The sequence below is a fragment of the Natator depressus genome, chromosome 2, assembly GCF_965152275.1.
Source record: "Natator depressus isolate rNatDep1 chromosome 2, rNatDep2.hap1, whole genome shotgun sequence".
Classification (NCBI taxonomy): domain Eukaryota; kingdom Metazoa; phylum Chordata; order Testudines; family Cheloniidae; genus Natator; species Natator depressus.
Window position 1 is genome coordinate 204,686,260 of NC_134235.1, and position 17,263 is coordinate 204,703,522.

The window sequence follows — 17,263 nt, forward strand, 5'->3', positions numbered from 1 at the left end:
GGGTGAAGAAGAGGGCCACAAAAATTATTTAAGGAGAAAATGTCTTACAGTGAGAGACGTAAAGAGCTCGATCTGTGTAGCTTATCAAAAAGAAGACTGGGAGGTATCTTGATTAGAGGGTATAAGTACCTTGACAGGGAGAAAATACTGGGTATTAAAGGGCTCTTTAATTTAGTGGAGAAAGGCATAACAAGAACCAGAGCCTAGACACTGAAGCCAGACAAGTTCAGATTGGAAATAAGACACATTTTAACAGTGAGGGTGATTAATCATGGGAGCAAAATACCAAGGGAAGCAGTGGATTCTCCCATCTCTTGAGGTCTTCAAATCACAACTGGCTGCCTTTCTGAAAGATGTGCTTTAGCCAAGCACAAGTTGTTGGGCTCAATGCAGGCATAACTGGGTGAAATTTAAGTGCCTAGAGTAGACAGGAAGTCAGAATAGATGATCTAATGGTCCATTCTGGCCTCAGTCTTTGACTCTCTGAATCTCCAAGCTTGGCTGGTTTCTAAGATTTTTAATTAAAGATCCTCTTCTGCCCAACAGTTAGTTCCCTTGGTTTCAGAAAGGCTCCCACTCCACTTAGATGCTGGCTAGAACTAACAAGATGCACCCACCACTGTGACTCAGTAGTAATTACCTGTCATCTTTATGCAGAGCTCAAGCACCTAATATCAGAATGATGGGGGGAAAAAAAAAACAAAACAAAACAAAAACCACCTTGCATTTTGTAAAAGTGTTCTGGAATCTGTTGTGCTATCATACATTCAAACCTCTTAATTTACACTAAAAAGGTCTTTCTGGCTCTTGAAGAGTATGCAGTTCTATCAGTTTTTTAATTTTTTATATCAAAGGTTGATCAGTAAATGTGACAAGGTACAATTAATATGAATACAAAATTGGCTAAGAGACACCAACTTCAATTCTAGTCAATTTAAGAAAAAAAGCAGAGAAAAGTGCAATTTTTAAAATTGATGATGTCCCTTTAGATCTCTCCTCACACAACACATTCCTACTTAATTGCTTTATGCTCGTGTTTCCTGGTATTTATCTGTTTCCAACAACAAGGACAGCATTGCTGTTAAAGCTCTTGAATAAAGTTATACTAAATCAGTTTTATATCAAGTACTGCAGAGAAATAAGTTTGGTACCATTAATAAAAATTAAGTACTGTATGTAAATAGGTAGTTTTAAGAATATCAAAGTTAACCTTGCTCTTTAAAAATTAAGCTGTTGGGCCCAGGACCATATTGTGATGCTGCACCCCATATTCTTCATAAAAATATTGTTATAATATGAATATGTCATAACTAAGATATGTTTCATGCAAGATGGATCATGTGAGATATCACTGGAAAGGTTATGATTTACTGATGTGATTATCCAATTTGTATGCATGTATCATTGCTGTATCTGAAGTTAGGAATATTGACTATGTAGCAGTTACAACTGTGTGTACTTGGGGAAATGCCCACCAGACAGTAGGCAATCAGCCTGGACGGTTCCATTAAGAAGGACAATAGGGCTTTGAAGATACTAATCTCCCACCTTCCTGAGAAGCTTCCTGGAATGCTGCTTTGACTCTACAAAGTCATGTGGTCATGTTGTCTGGTACAGGGTCCCATCTTGAGCTGATATTTTTCCACTGGAAAGAGGATGGGCTAGGAAACAAAAGATTCCCGCCATATGTAAATCCTATTTAAGGCTGGGGAGTGAGTTAATCTAGGCTCTTCTCGACTCCCGCCCCGGCCAAGAAGGAAGACTGCTGAAAACACCTGAAGAAACAAAGGAACTAAAAGCTGGGGGAAATAGAGGGTGAGCCCAGGCAAGACAGATCAGCCTGTAAAAGGAATCCCTGGAGATTTAAGCTGCAAGCAGTGCAGTTTACCCTCAAGAAACTCTGCAACCTGCTTGAAACAACATTTACGGTGAGAAATTATTATTTGTAGCCATGCATAATGACAGGTTTCAGAGTAGCAACCGTGTTAGTCTGTATTCGCAAAAAGAAAAGGAGTACTCGTGGCACCTTAGAGACTAACCAATTGGTACTAACCACAAGTACTCCTTTTCTATTTGTAGCCAGTATTCCTTAGTGTATTAAGCTTAGTTTGCGCTTTTGGTTTTATTTCCTCAGAAATCTACTTTGTTCTGTTTGCTATCCCTTATAATCACTTAAAATTTACCTTTTGTAGTTAATAAACTTGTTTTTTGTTTATTCCAAAACCCATTCTGTGCAATTCATAACTGGGGGGGGGGGGGGGGGGGGAGGAGATAAGCTATGCATATCTTCCTCCATGTTGAGGGACGGGGTGAATTTCATGAGCTTGCGCTGTATATAGTTCTATACAACGCCATACAATAGAATTTTGGGTGTACACTCCAGAAGGTACGTGCACCAGAGTGATGGGCAATTCTCTGAGCTGAGCTCTCCCACACAGAGCTGATTGCAAACTCTGTGTGATTCTTCAGTTGGATGTGTCCCTACCCATGTGTGTGTGCTGGATGGGGGCTTGAGAGCCTGACACAGCAGCAAGAGTGGGGTGGACCCAGTCTGGCGGGCTCAGTGGGACCCCAGCACATCAGGTGGCACCCCAGAAAGGGGGGGTCCAACCCATCACACATCTTTCTCTGTATCTATCTGTACAGCACCAGGTATTAACAGAGCACTGATGACATACTACCACCACCACCACCACCACCAACGCAAATTACAACAGAGACACTGCATGTATTTTGACGTAAACAGTTTACCTTTGGGTTAAAGTATCTGCAAGACTGTGGCTGTGATCCTCCAAATAAGGCAATGCGGTAATCGTGTTTTTTCCTTCGTGGCCGCGTGCCCTCCACTAGCTCTTCTCTGTCTTCTGGAGACAGCAGATGATATCGCATTCCACCTACAAGGAAATCCATGCAGTTTGTGCACAAAGGTATGTATGCATATGATAATTGAAGAGAAACGAATTTTAAGCTATGTTTTCCAAATATCCAGCATTTTTCTTAAACCTACTTTTCATTCATGAAAATATTCACCAATTTTTTCCATTTAAGAGAGAATATATAGTATAACCAGGGTTCTCAACCTTTTCCTCTCTAAGGCCCCCTTCAACGTGCTATAAACACTCCATGGCCCAGCGGGAGAGGGGGGTGGGAGGGAAGGAGGGGGAGGGGGCTCAGGGCATAGGCATAGTTTGACTTCTTTTTCTGGGGGGGAAGGGACAGGGGCCAGTGGTCCAGAAAGGGAGTGCCATCCTCCACTCCGACTCACCTCAGCAGGCCACCCACCAGTCTGGGTTGGTGGCAGTGGCAGGGTGGGGTGGACAAAAAATTATAACTCGAAAGGTGGGAGCTTATCTCAAAAAGTTTGAAAACCGCTTAGGGCACAGGGAGGGGGTAGCTAGGGACTGCGTGCAGGCAGGGGGGTAGCTCAGGGTTCAGGGAGAGGGTAGCTAGGGGCTGTGTGCAGACAGGGGGTAGCTCAAGGTGCAGAAAGGGGGTAGCTGGGGCTGTACACACAGGGAGGGGCTGTGCATGCAAGGAGAGGGGTAGCTGGGGCTGTGTGCAGACAGGAGGTAGCTCAGGGTGCAGGGAGGGCATAGCTCAGGGTGCAGGAAGAGGAGTACTAGGGGCTGTATGCTGGGGCGGGTCCTGTTCCTGGAGGGGTCTGCCGGCCATGGAGTCAATTCTCCCCGCCCGGGCAGCTCTTACCAGCTGCCTCTGTGGGAGGAGAGGGGGCTGGGACTCGGGAGCTGAGGAGCAGCTTTAACCCGGGGCACCAGCAGGAGAGGAAGGAATGCTGCACCTGCCTGAGGAAGGAACACTGCGGCTGCCTGCTCCATGGCACCAGCCAGAGCAGCAGCTGCCCCACACTGCCTGGTGTAATGGCAAAAACAGCAGCCAACACATTTTCCCCACCAATAGCAGTTACCTACTGAGCCTGCTCCGTTCGGGTGAGCATGCTCAGTACAACCTAGATAGGAAATTCTGCCAGGGTGCTGTTTGTGCCACTACATCGGGTCTCCAACCCCGCGGGGGGCACCGGGGATCGGGGCTTCAGCCCTGCGCCTCCCAGGAGTCCCAGCTTCAGCCCTGTGGGGGGGCCCTGGTGGGGATTGGGGCTTCAGCCCCTTACCTCCCGGCTTGAGCCCCGCGGGGGGTACTAGGACTCGGGGTCTGGGTTTCAGCCACGGGGCCCTGCAGCCCCCTTGAAAGGGCTTGCAGACCCCCAGTTGAGAAACACTGTAGTGGAACATAGGGATAGGAGAGATGCCCAGTTTTAGGATCCATGTCAGACAGGTCCAGCAATGTCAAAATAAAACAAGGATAAAAGGTGCCTGCATGCTCTACTCCAGTTTAAAAATCTATCCATTTAGTTAAAGGCATAACCGAAAGTTACCACACGGGAACTGGCAGAAGGAAACATGTATAGAAAAGGCAGACCTGGGAAGTCCAAAAGTAGAAGTATAAGAAAAGAGAAACCTGACCAGCAAAATTTAAATAGTGGCTACAAGCATGCTAGAAAGACATTGACTTGTTTTTAGCCTCCAGCTAACACCACAGAGGAGAGCTGCATTCCCCTTCTCATCTGTCTGCATTCCCCTTCTCATCAACAAAACCAAACCAAACCAAAACCTTAGTTTACCTGTGGCAACAGTATAAGACCTTTTCAAAGATAATGCAAGCGCTTACTTTACTGTCTGTTTAGGAAATATTCTGGTATGTCCAAAAATTTTACTAATATCAGCAGTGGTATAACTTGTCTCCTCAACCCTGCCCCTGCTTTATACCAGAAGCTCTAACCTCCATTTGGCTTTATTGAGAGTCAAGATCACTCAACACCCTGAAGGATGAAGCCTTAAGTTTGTAAGAGTTAGGTTAGCAGGAAAAGAATGGCTGTGTGTTTGCTTTTACAGCAGTGCTATGTAGTTTATTCCAGCAGTAATTGAAAGGCTAAAATTAAATTTGGATTTTCTTTCCAAAAACCTGAATAATGTTTATGAATATCTGGATTCATCACTGGCATATGATGAAGTTTTAGGGATTGCATTAGGAATCTATGTCAGGAAGTGGGGGTAGGAGGATTTGTCCCCTCCCTGTTTTGTTTTTTAAATGTATTCATTTAAATAAACACACACTATGTCAAAGAGATATTTCATTCAGCACCTTTAGAATGCTGTATCTTTAGTCCCAATTGTCAGCCTGCATTAGTACCAGAGATGGTGGAGCATAGGTTTAATTTTCTTAAGTCACCTAGCGAAGCTTCATAGACTCAGACATTTTGCCATAAACATTTCTTATTAATTCCAATCTAAACCTGAGAAATATTAAAGTTATTAGCTAGTCTCAAAAGTGCACTAACCCTCCCAATTACCCCTAATAATCTTGACAAGGAAGCCACATTTCATTACTTATCACTAAGTTGGGATTATTTACCGCTGACTTTCATTTCTTTTCTCATTATATCTGTTATACTCTAATAGGTGCTTTTTATTTGACAAGCAATTAATCAACTTCAGCTAAATGAGACACCCTAGAAGGCATACAGTTATTGCCAATTTAAACTAAAATAAAATATAGTGAAAAATATTTTCATATTAGATTAAGCAACAGTCAGAGAGCAAAAAAGAGTTATGTATCTGAACTCATTGTACGGAATACTAAAATGTGCAACTTGGAGGCAACTTACTGATCACCATTTTAAGGCATTCAGGGTTATCCTGAATAAGTGGCTCAGCTTGTACCGTTTTACTTAAGAAGTTCTTCGATATAAGAGGAAATCTGACTTTAGCAAGGATGTCAACCATGTATGGCTGGCGGTTAGGTTCATCATACTTCAGCCACCTGACTGCTGCATCATAAACCTAAAACACAAAAACAAAACCCAGAAAAGTAACTAAAGCTTCAAAACAGTTTTTCTTGTGTAGCTGAAATAGAGTTGCCAAGTTGGTAATATTTAAAAACCGGACACTCTGGCAGGAGTGCCGAAACCTCACCATCCTGCCTCTTCCCCAGGCTCTGTTCCCATCCACTCCTCTTTCCCTCTCCCCCACGTCGCTCATTGCTTTTCCCCTTCCCCACCACCCAGGTCAGAATGGACTCGCCTACAGAGCCGAGGAGTTGGAGCAGCCCAACGCAAGAAGGTGGCAGCCCCAGCTGAGTAGGGGCTGGTGCAGGTGATGACCCAGCGCCTCCCTGCCAGAAGTAACCAGACTTTGGATGACTGGTCAGTAGATCTGACTGGACACTGCCAGGTCCCCTTTTCGACCGAACTTTCTGATTGAAAACCAGGCACCTGGCCATCCTACATTGAAAGTTCATCTAATTTATGATTCCACAATGTGTGAATTTCACAAAAATGTGAAAAACCCAACATACTTTAATGCTAAACAAAATAAATGTATTACTTTGGGATAAATACAGCCTACAAAGGCTTCAGATTTTGAGCGGTCTATAAAAACCAATTCTATTTTCAAATGAAAGGCCCAATCCTGAAAATTCTTATTCACCTGAATAGCCCTACTAATATCAAGTCTACTCATGAGCATAAGGATTTGTATGACCAGGACCAAAGCAAAAGGCAGATGTTATAATACAACACAAGATTTATAACCCTGCCCTTACCTGAAGTACCTTGTAACTTTTTTTTTTTTAATAATGTTTCTAGTCTACAGTGTGAGGGAGATTTCAATTATACTGGAATTTTGTGTCTCAGAACATATTTATATTATTTTTATTCCACATTACAATAGCACCTTTGTTAGGAGGGCCCCTTCAAATAAAAGTTATTTAAAACAATTAACAGCAGATTACTGCAAATTTAACATTACAGTAAGTTAACTTGGTAAAGAACCCAAGAATGCCAATATGCAACACGTGGGCATTTTTTCTGTTGTCACCTTGGGTGACGTTTAAAGAAAAAAGCATCCAGGGTTTGCATGCTAAAATAATTGAACAAACAGTTGCTGCATTTACATACAGGAATGCAAAGTGTTTCTTTGCTTTATCTAGTGTGTTTTCACTGGACAGTCTCTGCTTTAAATAACAGTTATGACTGGTCATGCTGTCACAACACATCTGAGCTGAAAACTGATCATAACAAGTAATTAGAGTTCAAACTGGATGAGTATTCTGCCACCAAACCCCTTTGCCACATTCTGAATTACTAAGGTCAAAGGACTGTCCCCGTGACCAGACTAAAAACATTTCAGTTATAATCTTTACCTATGAACTATAAATCGGAAAATAAGGGTGAATGAAAAAAAGACAGGTTTATTACTAACCCTACAGGCTAAGTAAACCCAACAGATGTATAATTGGAACAGAACACATGACACACACTTATTGATGGAAACATATACAGGAAAAATATGAAAGGTAGTTTATAACTAAACCAACTTTCCTTAGCTAAAGCTAAATGCACTCTGGAGTGGTACACAAGCTACTGTGTGTACAAAGATCATCCGGACACCCCAACAATCAGCCTTCACGCAGGAGTGGTTGGCTAGCAGACAGTTTGAGAGTAAGTTCCCTTTGATAATACAGAACAATTTATGCAACTTAAATCTTCTCATACCCACTTTCCTAGAGGCTTTTTATGCAGGCTAAGTTCTTCCTACACAAAATCTTTTACAACCTAGCTGAGCTGGAGCTCACCCTCTCAGCTTAGGGCTTTAACTCTATTCTATTAGTTAGCTAAGCCTGCAAACAAACAAAAACAAAAAAAACCACAACCAAACCCAACCCCAAAAAGTACTCCAACGCTTTTGGAACTTGCATTTCTAGTTTCTAGGGTGTTACTCTGTAGTCTCAGTGTTTCCATGCCCACAGCTAGAACTCTCAAGTTTCACTCATTTCCACAATTTGTAGCAGTCAGTTCTCATGTTCTTACCACTCAACATTTAAAAAACAAAACAAAAGACCACACACAGACTTTGATATAAACTGAAGCTTCGTTGTTTAATCTTGCCCAAGCAAATTCACATAGTTTTATGTAGCTGCAAAGACTGGCTAGAAAACAACATGCAGAAGCAGTATCTGCAGAGTCCTACATTCCAAATGGGATGGAGTGAAGGCAACTTTTAGGGCCATCAACAACGGCAGTAATTCTTTTTACTGAATGGTCTTCTGGCTCCTTTTAGCTGCCTACAAGCATTGTCTTGGATCTTCTATCTAGTCAATCCCATTTCTTTCTTCATTTCCAGGTTTCTTGAGTGCTCTGTCCATTCCAGTTACATAGACTCCTCTTCCAGCTCAGCTCATGTACTATGGCTAAAGATACAATTCTGTCGCAGAGGTCACGGATTCCATGACTTCAGCAGCTTCAGCCCACTGCACAGGCCAGTCGGTCAGTCCCCGGAGGGGCTCCCAGTGTTAGTCTTCCCCTTCCCCCAGGTATTTTTAGTAGAAGTCACAGATAGACTGCGGACTTCAGTGAATTTTTGTTATTGCCTGTGACCTGTCTGTGACTTTTATTAAAAATACTTGAGACAAAAATCTTAACCGTAACTACAGCAATGGAGGCCATATATCAGTTGTTCTCAAACTTTTGTACTGGTGACTCCTTTCACATAGCTAGCCTCCGAGTGTGACCCCGCCCTTATAAATTAAAAACGTTTTTTTATACATTTAACACCATTATAAATGCTGGCTGCAAAGTGGGTCTTGGGGTGGAGGCTGACAGCTAGCAACCCCCCACGTAATAACCTTGTGACCCCCTGAGGGGTCCCGATCCCCAATTTGAGAACCCCTGTCATATATGGACCTGGATAGACAGAACTCTTTCCATAATCCCCTCCTTATTTCCTTGAAGCCATCCTCACAACTACACAGCTTCCAACACCTGAAATGCCTGCCCCGTATTTGTTTTTGTCTGAATTAGACTGAAAGATTTCTGGGTCAGGATTCATAAGTTATTCCATGATCTATGAAGCACTATGGAAATAGTAAATGTAATACAGTGTAAATCAGTTTTTAAACATTTCAATTGATGTATTTAGCTGGTAGAAGACATATTTTATTAAGAAAACTGGAGTCTTACCTGATCTTCTGCCCTTACAGTCAGTGTGTCCTGGTTCAGGAGATGTGTCACACGTTTAACATCCAGCTGTAGAAACTCATCTGTCTTGTAAACCTCAGTGAAATGTTGATGGATAAAGTCATCTGCAGTGGCCTTCAGTTCTGGACAGTCTAGGCATTCTGCTAATACACTTATACCTATACAGGGAGGTGGAAAATATAAAAAGGTGTTAGACATTTCCCAAAGTTTGTATTTCAAGAAGTTTTCATATATGCCAATGGAATAAGTATCTCTGAAATTATGGTATTTTTACTACTTACATAGCACACAGTTTTACCCATAGCACCCACAACTCATCTGCAATTCAAGCTGAAAGAACTAAATGCTTCTCTTCTTCTGAAACTGGAGGCAAACACAAACTTATGGATCTATCTCAGTGGAAAGAAGGGAAAGAAATACTTCTACCACAATGGAATGCTATTCCACTTTTGGTTCCCAATCCTGTACAAGCCCATAATTCGATTAGGTTAATGGGTCTCTCCACAGGCAGAGCTAGTTGTAGAATTGGGACCTCAGTTTATAATGAAAACGACATCTGTTCCTTAAAGAGAGTCAAGAACATGACACTATAATCTTCATTTCTGTTAAACAGGATGCTATACTTAAATTCACTGAACCTCTTATAAGAAATATTGTTTGTAGAAGCTACTCTGAAATTTGAGTTTACCTAGGTGGGATAAGTGGTTTAGTAATATTTTGCAGTTCATAAGTTTCCAAGTGAAGTCTCAAAAGTTTATGGCATATTGAATGAGATACCTGATTTGTGCAAATTCTGTTGTCTTTTAAAAAGAAAAAACATCCAGCTCATTGGCATTTTTCAAAGAATACTTTTAAAATGATGCATCTGTGTTAAAGTAATCTCTTACCAAGACAGTTTGAAGCATCCACTTGCTCTTTCAAAAAATCCACACACATTTTTTTCACAGGTTCTATTTGATATTGGTTTGCTGCATCTAGTAAAGACTGGACGTTATTGCTATTAACGGAAATTCTGCAAAACACATTTAGTGTAAAATGAGCACCACAAACTACCAAGCTACTGGTGTTTGAAACATTTAAACAAAGTTACGCAAAAACATCTGTAAAATTATTTCCCCACTCTTTCCCAGACAGCTTTACCTTACATTTAAGTGTGAGATGTATTCTTCCTTTAGGTCCTTTCCTGCCCTCCCCTAATACAATAACTTACATAACAATAAGCAAATAAAGACAAGCTGGAACCACTGATCCTGAATTCTAAAGGATGATTCTTAACCTCTGGACATTTGTAAGAGCCTGATCTTGCAACCCTCATTTGTACAATCAGCCCTTATACAAGTGGTAGCAGATTGAAGGAATGGACCATCTCTTCATCAAGTGTCACCCCACAGCCCTTTTAGCCCAAATAAGCTCCATATACACAATCCAGATGACTGAAGTACTATTTAAAAGCAGAAGAGAAAAGAAATAGTTATGAAGTTTACAGAGCTACCCATCTAATCTTCCTAGAAACATTTGCCCCAGTCCTGCAAGCTATTCTGCATAAGCAGACTCCGGTGATCAGTGCCCACGTAGAGCTCCACTGATGTTAACGGGGCATATGCAGGGCCCTACCCACAGAGAGCAGCTTGCAGGATCCGAGCCTTTGGTATCTCTTTCACAGAGGTAAATATCAATCAGTTTTAGGTGCTCTCAGACTGATGTTTAGAGACCCCATGTAGTAATGCAAACAGCACATTTAGGCATTTGAGAATGTTTATTTAGAAACAAAAACTTGCCAATTGTATATTCAATTAAAAAAAAAAAGGTTCCTAACCTGGAACAATATTACCCTGTTTTATTAAGTTACATCACTATGGTCCTGATCACATGAACACGTTAGAGTTTAACTACACACACTGAAGCTATGTCTACACATGGAACTCACGGTGTGGATTCCCTGCTGGTGTACACGTACTTTTCTAGCTTGACTCAGCTTGCACTCTGCACAGCTCAGATGAGAGCTAGCGCAAGTACGTTTACACGAGCCTTAGCGCCTAGTGTACACATACACACACACAGTCCCATTTAAGATACCAGGTTTAAGTGTTTTCAGGATCAAGGCACACATTATTAACATTTTAGTTGGAATAATATTTGAATGACAATGGTACAGAGAAAAAAAGTTTACCAATGTTAACAAATTTTAAGGAAGACTGAAATAAGGAGCTATGAATAGTAACAAATCGCTGAACTACACACACTTTCTTTTCTTGGAGATTTTATCTTTTATAAATGGCACACTAAGCCATCAACTTTCTGGCAAAAAATGACGAACTTTTAAATAACAAGCTACCTTGCAGTATAAGCAAACTCCACAAGCTGTTCAATAATGTCAGGCTCTGCATCTTTTAGCTCCACTTCAAAGGACTTTGATTCAAGCATATTTGCTGCAATGAAAAAAGTAACAATAGAACTACATCAGTCTATCACTCTCTGAGCAGTTATTTTTCCACCAGTCACAAAAAGCAGCAGTAAAGCAACTATGCCAAGGGGAAAAACCTTAAAACAAAAACAAAAACGAAACCAGCATTCCCAGAACCTAAATATTCACACATAGGAACTTTTTAAATAGAAAAATTAATTTATACTTTACCATCACATAAAAGTTTATTGCTAATATTCCAATAATAACTTCACTTTTGTAAATTCTACTCACATTTAAGAACATAAGAACTAGGGCTGTCGATTAATCGCAGTTAAGTCACGCGATTAACTCAAAAAAAAAAATCAATCACAATTAATCGCAGTTTTAATCACACTGTTAAACAATAGAATACCAATTAAAATTTATTAAATATTTTGGATGTTCTTCTACATTATTTTTTTATTACAAATATTTGCACTGTAGAAATGATAAAATAAATAGTATTTTTCAATTTACCTCATACAAGTATTGTAGTGCAATCTCTGTCTTGAAAGTGCAACTTACAAATGTAGATTTTTTTTGTTACATAACTGCACTCAAAAACAAAACAATGTAAAACTTCAGAGCCTACAAGTCCACTCAGTCCTACTTCCTGTTCAACCAATTGCTAAAACAAACATGCTTGTTTACATTTACAGGAGATAATGCTGCCCTCTTCTTATTTACAATGTCACCTGAAAGTGAGAATAGGCATTTGCATGGCACTTTTGTAGCCCACATTGCAAGATATTTATGAGCCAAATGCGCTAAAGATTTGTATGCCCCTTCATGCTTCGGCCGCCATTCCAGAGAACATACTTCCATGTTGATGAAGCTTGTTAAAAAAAAAAAAAAAAAGTGTTAATTAAATTTGTGACTGAACTCCTTGGGGGGGAGGGGGGGGAATTGTATGTCCCCTGCTCTGTTTTACCCACATTCTGCCATGTATTTCATGTTATAGCAGTCTCAGATTATGACCCAGCACATGTTCATTTTAAGAACATTTTCACTGCTGATTTCACAAACACAAAGAAGGTACCAATGTGAGATTTCTAAAGATAGCTACAGCCCTTGACCCAAGGTTTAAGAATCTGAAGTGCCTTCCAAAATCTGAGAGGGACTGTTATACCAATAAATTAAAAACCAGCAGGATCTTATTAAAGGGGAAAAGGCAAAATACCACATTTATCGTGAATACAGAAAGAATCATAGTAAGCAGTTAGTTATAGTTATAACATTCCATTCAATCTCATATTTATTCACACATTCATTCATATTCATATATATATATATACACACACACACACACACACACACACACACACAGGTTCTGCAAGGTTGTTATCACAGTTACCAGCCTTAGAGTTGCTCATGCCAAGCCACTGGCCAGGTGGCCTGGACATGAGGAGGGAGCAGGGCCTTGTCAGATGCTCATCTGATGCTCCTAGAAGTTGGTTTGCAGAATCAGACCCCCAAAATTCTCACTTTCTAGAGTCCATTTTTATAGGAATTTCTTCCTACGCCAGTCTATGGGAATTGCTTCATCATGTTGTTGCTGAATCAGTCAGCAGATGGCACATTCCTGACGGCTCCGTGCTGCCAGATGTTATCTTGTTCTTTGGTTCTCCCATTCTTGAGGCTGTTGGGTGGATTCCAGTCTGCCCTCCGGGGGTCCTCTGGTTATTTCCACTTGACGCCTTCTTCAGCTGATGGACACTGGATTCCTAGGCTGGCACCTCCCTGATCATTCAGTTATTATCCACACCAAGCATCCATCCACATACATCCTCCATCTCTATTTTAATCACAATTGTTAATACAACAAAAGGGCGGGGAGTCTCTGGGTGCTGTTTCTGTTGTTACAGAGTATTGCTTTGAGTTTCTCTCTGTGAGAATTGCTTTGAGAACAGACTCTGTCTTAGAATGTACTAATGCAAATAGCAGCTTGCAAGTTTCACACACAGGGGGAGAGAAACAGTACCAAAAACCAAGAGACCTCTTAATTAGTAATACCCTGGAATTTAAACTCTGGGGAATCAAACTCATTTGTGATTTTAATACAGAACTTCTTTAATATGATCTAACAGGATGAGGTGTGGAGCATGCTTTCAGAAGTCTGAAAAGAGCAACACTGCAATGCGGAAACTACAGAACCTGAACCACCAAAAAAGAAAGTCAACCTTCTGCTGGTGGCATCTGACTTAGATAACGAAAATGAACATGCGTTGGTCCGCACTGCTTTGGATTGTTATCGAGCAGAATCCATCATCAGCATGTCCTCTGGAGTAAGTGGTTGAAGCATGAAGAGACATACAAATCTTTAGCGCCTGTGGCTCATAAATATCTTGTGACGCTGGCTACAACAGTGCCACAAGAACGCTTGTCCTCACTTCAGGTGACACTGTAAACAAGAAGCGGGCAAGCATTATCTCCCATAAATGTAAACAAACTTGTTTGTCTGAGCGATTGGCTGACCAAGAAGTAGGACTGAGTGGACTTGCAGGCTCTGAAATTTTACAAAAATGATTGGGGTATGGAACGGCTTCCGTATGAGGAGAGATTAATAAGACTGGGACTTTTCAGCTTGGAAAAGAGTCGACGGGGGGGGGGATATGATAGAGGTCTATAAAATCATGACTGTGACAAGAAAGTAAATAAGGAAGTGTTATTCACTCCTTGTCATAACACAAGAACTAGGGGTCACCAAATGAAATTAATAGCCAGCAGGTTTAAAACAAACAAAAGGAAGTATTTCTTCATGCAATGCACAGTCAACCTGTGGAACTCTTTGCCAGATGATGTTGTGAAGGCCAAGACTATAACAGGGTTCAAAAAAGAACTAGATAACTTCATGGAGGATAGGTCTATCAATACCTATTAGCCAGGATGGGCAGGGATGATGTCCCTAGCCTCTGTTTGCCAGAAGACAGGAAATGGCTCACTTGATTACCTGTTCTGTTCATTCGCTCTGGGGCACCTGGCACTGGCCACTGTCTGAAGACAGGATACTGGGCTAGATATACCTTTGGTCTGACCCAGTATAGCTGTTCTTATCAGGGCTGCCAAGTGATTAAAAAAAATTAATCGCACTGTTAAATAATAAAATACCATTTAAATATTTTGGATGTTTTCTACATTTTCAAATATATTGATTTCAATTACAACACAGAATACAAGGTGTACACTGCTCAATTTATATTTATTTTTGATTACAAGTATTTGCACTGTAAAAAACCAAAAAAAAATTGTATTTTTCAATTCACCTAATACAAGTACTGTAGTGCAATCTCTTTATCATGAATGTTGAACTTACAAATGTAGAATCATGTACAGAAGAACGGCTATACTGGGTCAGACCAAAGGTCCATCTAGCCCAGTATCTTGTCTTCTGACAGTGGCCAATGCCAGGAGCCCCAGAGGAAATGAACAGAACAGGTAATCACCAAGTGATCCATCCCTTGTCGCCCATTCCCACTTTCTGGCAAACAGAGGCTAGGGACACCATCCCTGTCCATCCTGGCTAATAGCCATTGGTGGACCTATCCTCCATAAACGTATTTAGTTCTTTTTTGAACCCTGTTATAGTCTTGGCCTTCACAACATCCTCTGGCAAAGCGTTCCACAAAGAAGATTCTTAATCACATCAGTAGCCCCATTGACTTTCACAAGAGAAGATAAAAGGGGGTAAAAAGCAGCGCTGCACGAGGGAAGGAGAGAAATTAAGGAGAGAGGAAAGTACAAGAGCTTTCCCTCTGATTAAGAGCCAGTCTCTATTACCTTCTTCAAAGACCCATGGCAAAAAGTCGTTAACCTTTTTATTTTAAATATTAAAAACATTAAAATAAGCCAATTTTGAGAAGACTTACTAGTAAACATCAAGTTAAAAAAGTGACTGGCTGAAGCAAGCACAACACGATGAGCTGGGATCTTTCTTTCCTGGACCATGAGAATGACATCACAGAGAGTTTTCTAATAATAAAAAAATAAAGAGCAACTTTGTGAGAAATACAAACAAGAATATTATCTTAAAAGAAGTTTTCAGAAATCCATTGCTTTCTCTGCTCTCCGGCTAGCAGGCTCATCACACAATGGTAATGTAAAAAACATAAGAACAATTAGTAGCTTAGATATGCCAAACAAAGGTGAAGGGACGATCAAAGTTAAGGCTTACGTAACAATCCTGGTTTATCCTGTTTAACAAGACAATAATGTGCCTTTATACTGGAGACAAATAGATCTCCCAAGCATCAACTCAAAAATAAGCAAGTTAAAAGAGACAGTTGTTAGTTTTAAAGTTTCCACAAAAATTATTTTTTACCTGCCATTGTCTATGTAACATGTAAGATCACTGTTCTGAGAATTTTCTGTTCACTCAGTTTGGTTACCCGGTATATTTTGACAGCACTGAATGTCTAGTCAGACAGTTTTTCCCATTTGTGTGAACTTTCACAGTGACAGGAAGAGAAAGCACCTTTAAAACTAGAAAAGTTGTTGGAGCAAGAATAGTGCGTGGGGGTGGAATATATATAAATGAATAGAATTAAAGTTGGCATTCCTTTAAGATTGACTTTAAGAACATGAACACTGACTTATGTCAGACTTCAGTGGGACCTGAGGACACACAGCATCAGGTCCTTATTGAATTCACTAGTATTGCTGTCTAGCATTAGAACTTAATTCTGAGGTACATGAAGTTCACAGAATATCAGGGTTGGAAGGGACCTCAGGAGGTCATCTAGTCCAACCCCCTGCTCAAAGCAGGACCAATCCCCAACTAAATCATCCAGCCAGGGCTTTGTCAAGCCTGACCTTAAAAACCTCTAAGGAAGGAGATTCCCTTATTGCAAAAAAAAGTTAAACCAAAACAACCCATTAATATTGTGGGAAGGAAGTGTGCATAGTCAGAACCAGATAGGGAAAACAGAACGATAGTTTAAATATCTGATTATCTGAGTTTCAATCAGATCCCTAAATGCTCTTTTAGTAGTTTTTGGTTCACTCAGGAAACACCACAGATCAGAAGCACCTACAGCTACAACAACAGATTCATAAAAATAATGCATATGTTTAAAAAAAAAAAAAGTTGTTTGAGTAACAAGTGTACACCAGAAAAAGTCTCTTCGCACACCTGTATCTTAAAATACTTAAGCAATAAAGACCAAATTTGGTCTTAAAAAAGTTGCTCCAAACCCAAGACCTTGTAGGCAAAGCTTCAGAGCAAGTTCTTTTACAGATGAATTAGAAACTCCTGAACACATCTGGCTTAACAGAAATGCTGTCTGATTTATGACAAGCACAACTGTAATATTCTGCATTTAATTCAGATGGTAGGGTCCAAGCAGGGACCAAAGCCAAGATTTTTAGTGACAATATTAAAAGCTGCCAACACTTTTGCACAACACTCTGGAAACATGACCTGTTGTGAACTATCCCTCCCTGGTGTTATAAAAAATAAGCACATTGTCGTTTGAAATTTACCCAGAGAAGGTGGGACTTCTATACAAACAAGTTTTATTTCTTGGTCAGATTTTTCACTCAAAGATGGTAGTTAATTTTTTCCTCTTACAACGCTTTCCTTCACCTCTACCCTTCCCCCTCTACCCCAGAGATGGATGGAGTGTGTGAACACAAACAAAACTAAATAAAACCCTCTAGGAGAAGGAAACTGATTTCAGCTTCAATACAAAGCCTTCTTTCCTCTATTGCATACACGCATGCATGCACGCGCACACACACACACACGCTTGCACTTGTTAGAGCGCTTT

General features: G+C 40.6%; 1 protein-coding gene across 1 annotated transcript in view; it reads right to left on the reverse strand.

Moving 5' to 3' along the window:
• KLHL7 (kelch like family member 7) overlaps positions 1-17,263 on the reverse strand; it is a 43,824-nt gene that overhangs the window by 19,141 nt on the left and 7,420 nt on the right. Inside the window, exons 2-7 of the mRNA XM_074945781.1 lie at positions 15,365-15,467; positions 11,388-11,481; positions 9,940-10,064; positions 9,035-9,210; positions 5,684-5,858; positions 2,752-2,894 (exon numbers count right to left, since the gene is read on the reverse strand). Of these exons, the coding sequence (XP_074801882.1) occupies positions 2,752-2,894; positions 5,684-5,858; positions 9,035-9,210; positions 9,940-10,064; positions 11,388-11,481; positions 15,365-15,467 (816 nt within the window). The remainder of the gene's footprint in view (positions 1-2,751; positions 2,895-5,683; positions 5,859-9,034; positions 9,211-9,939; positions 10,065-11,387; positions 11,482-15,364; positions 15,468-17,263) is intronic.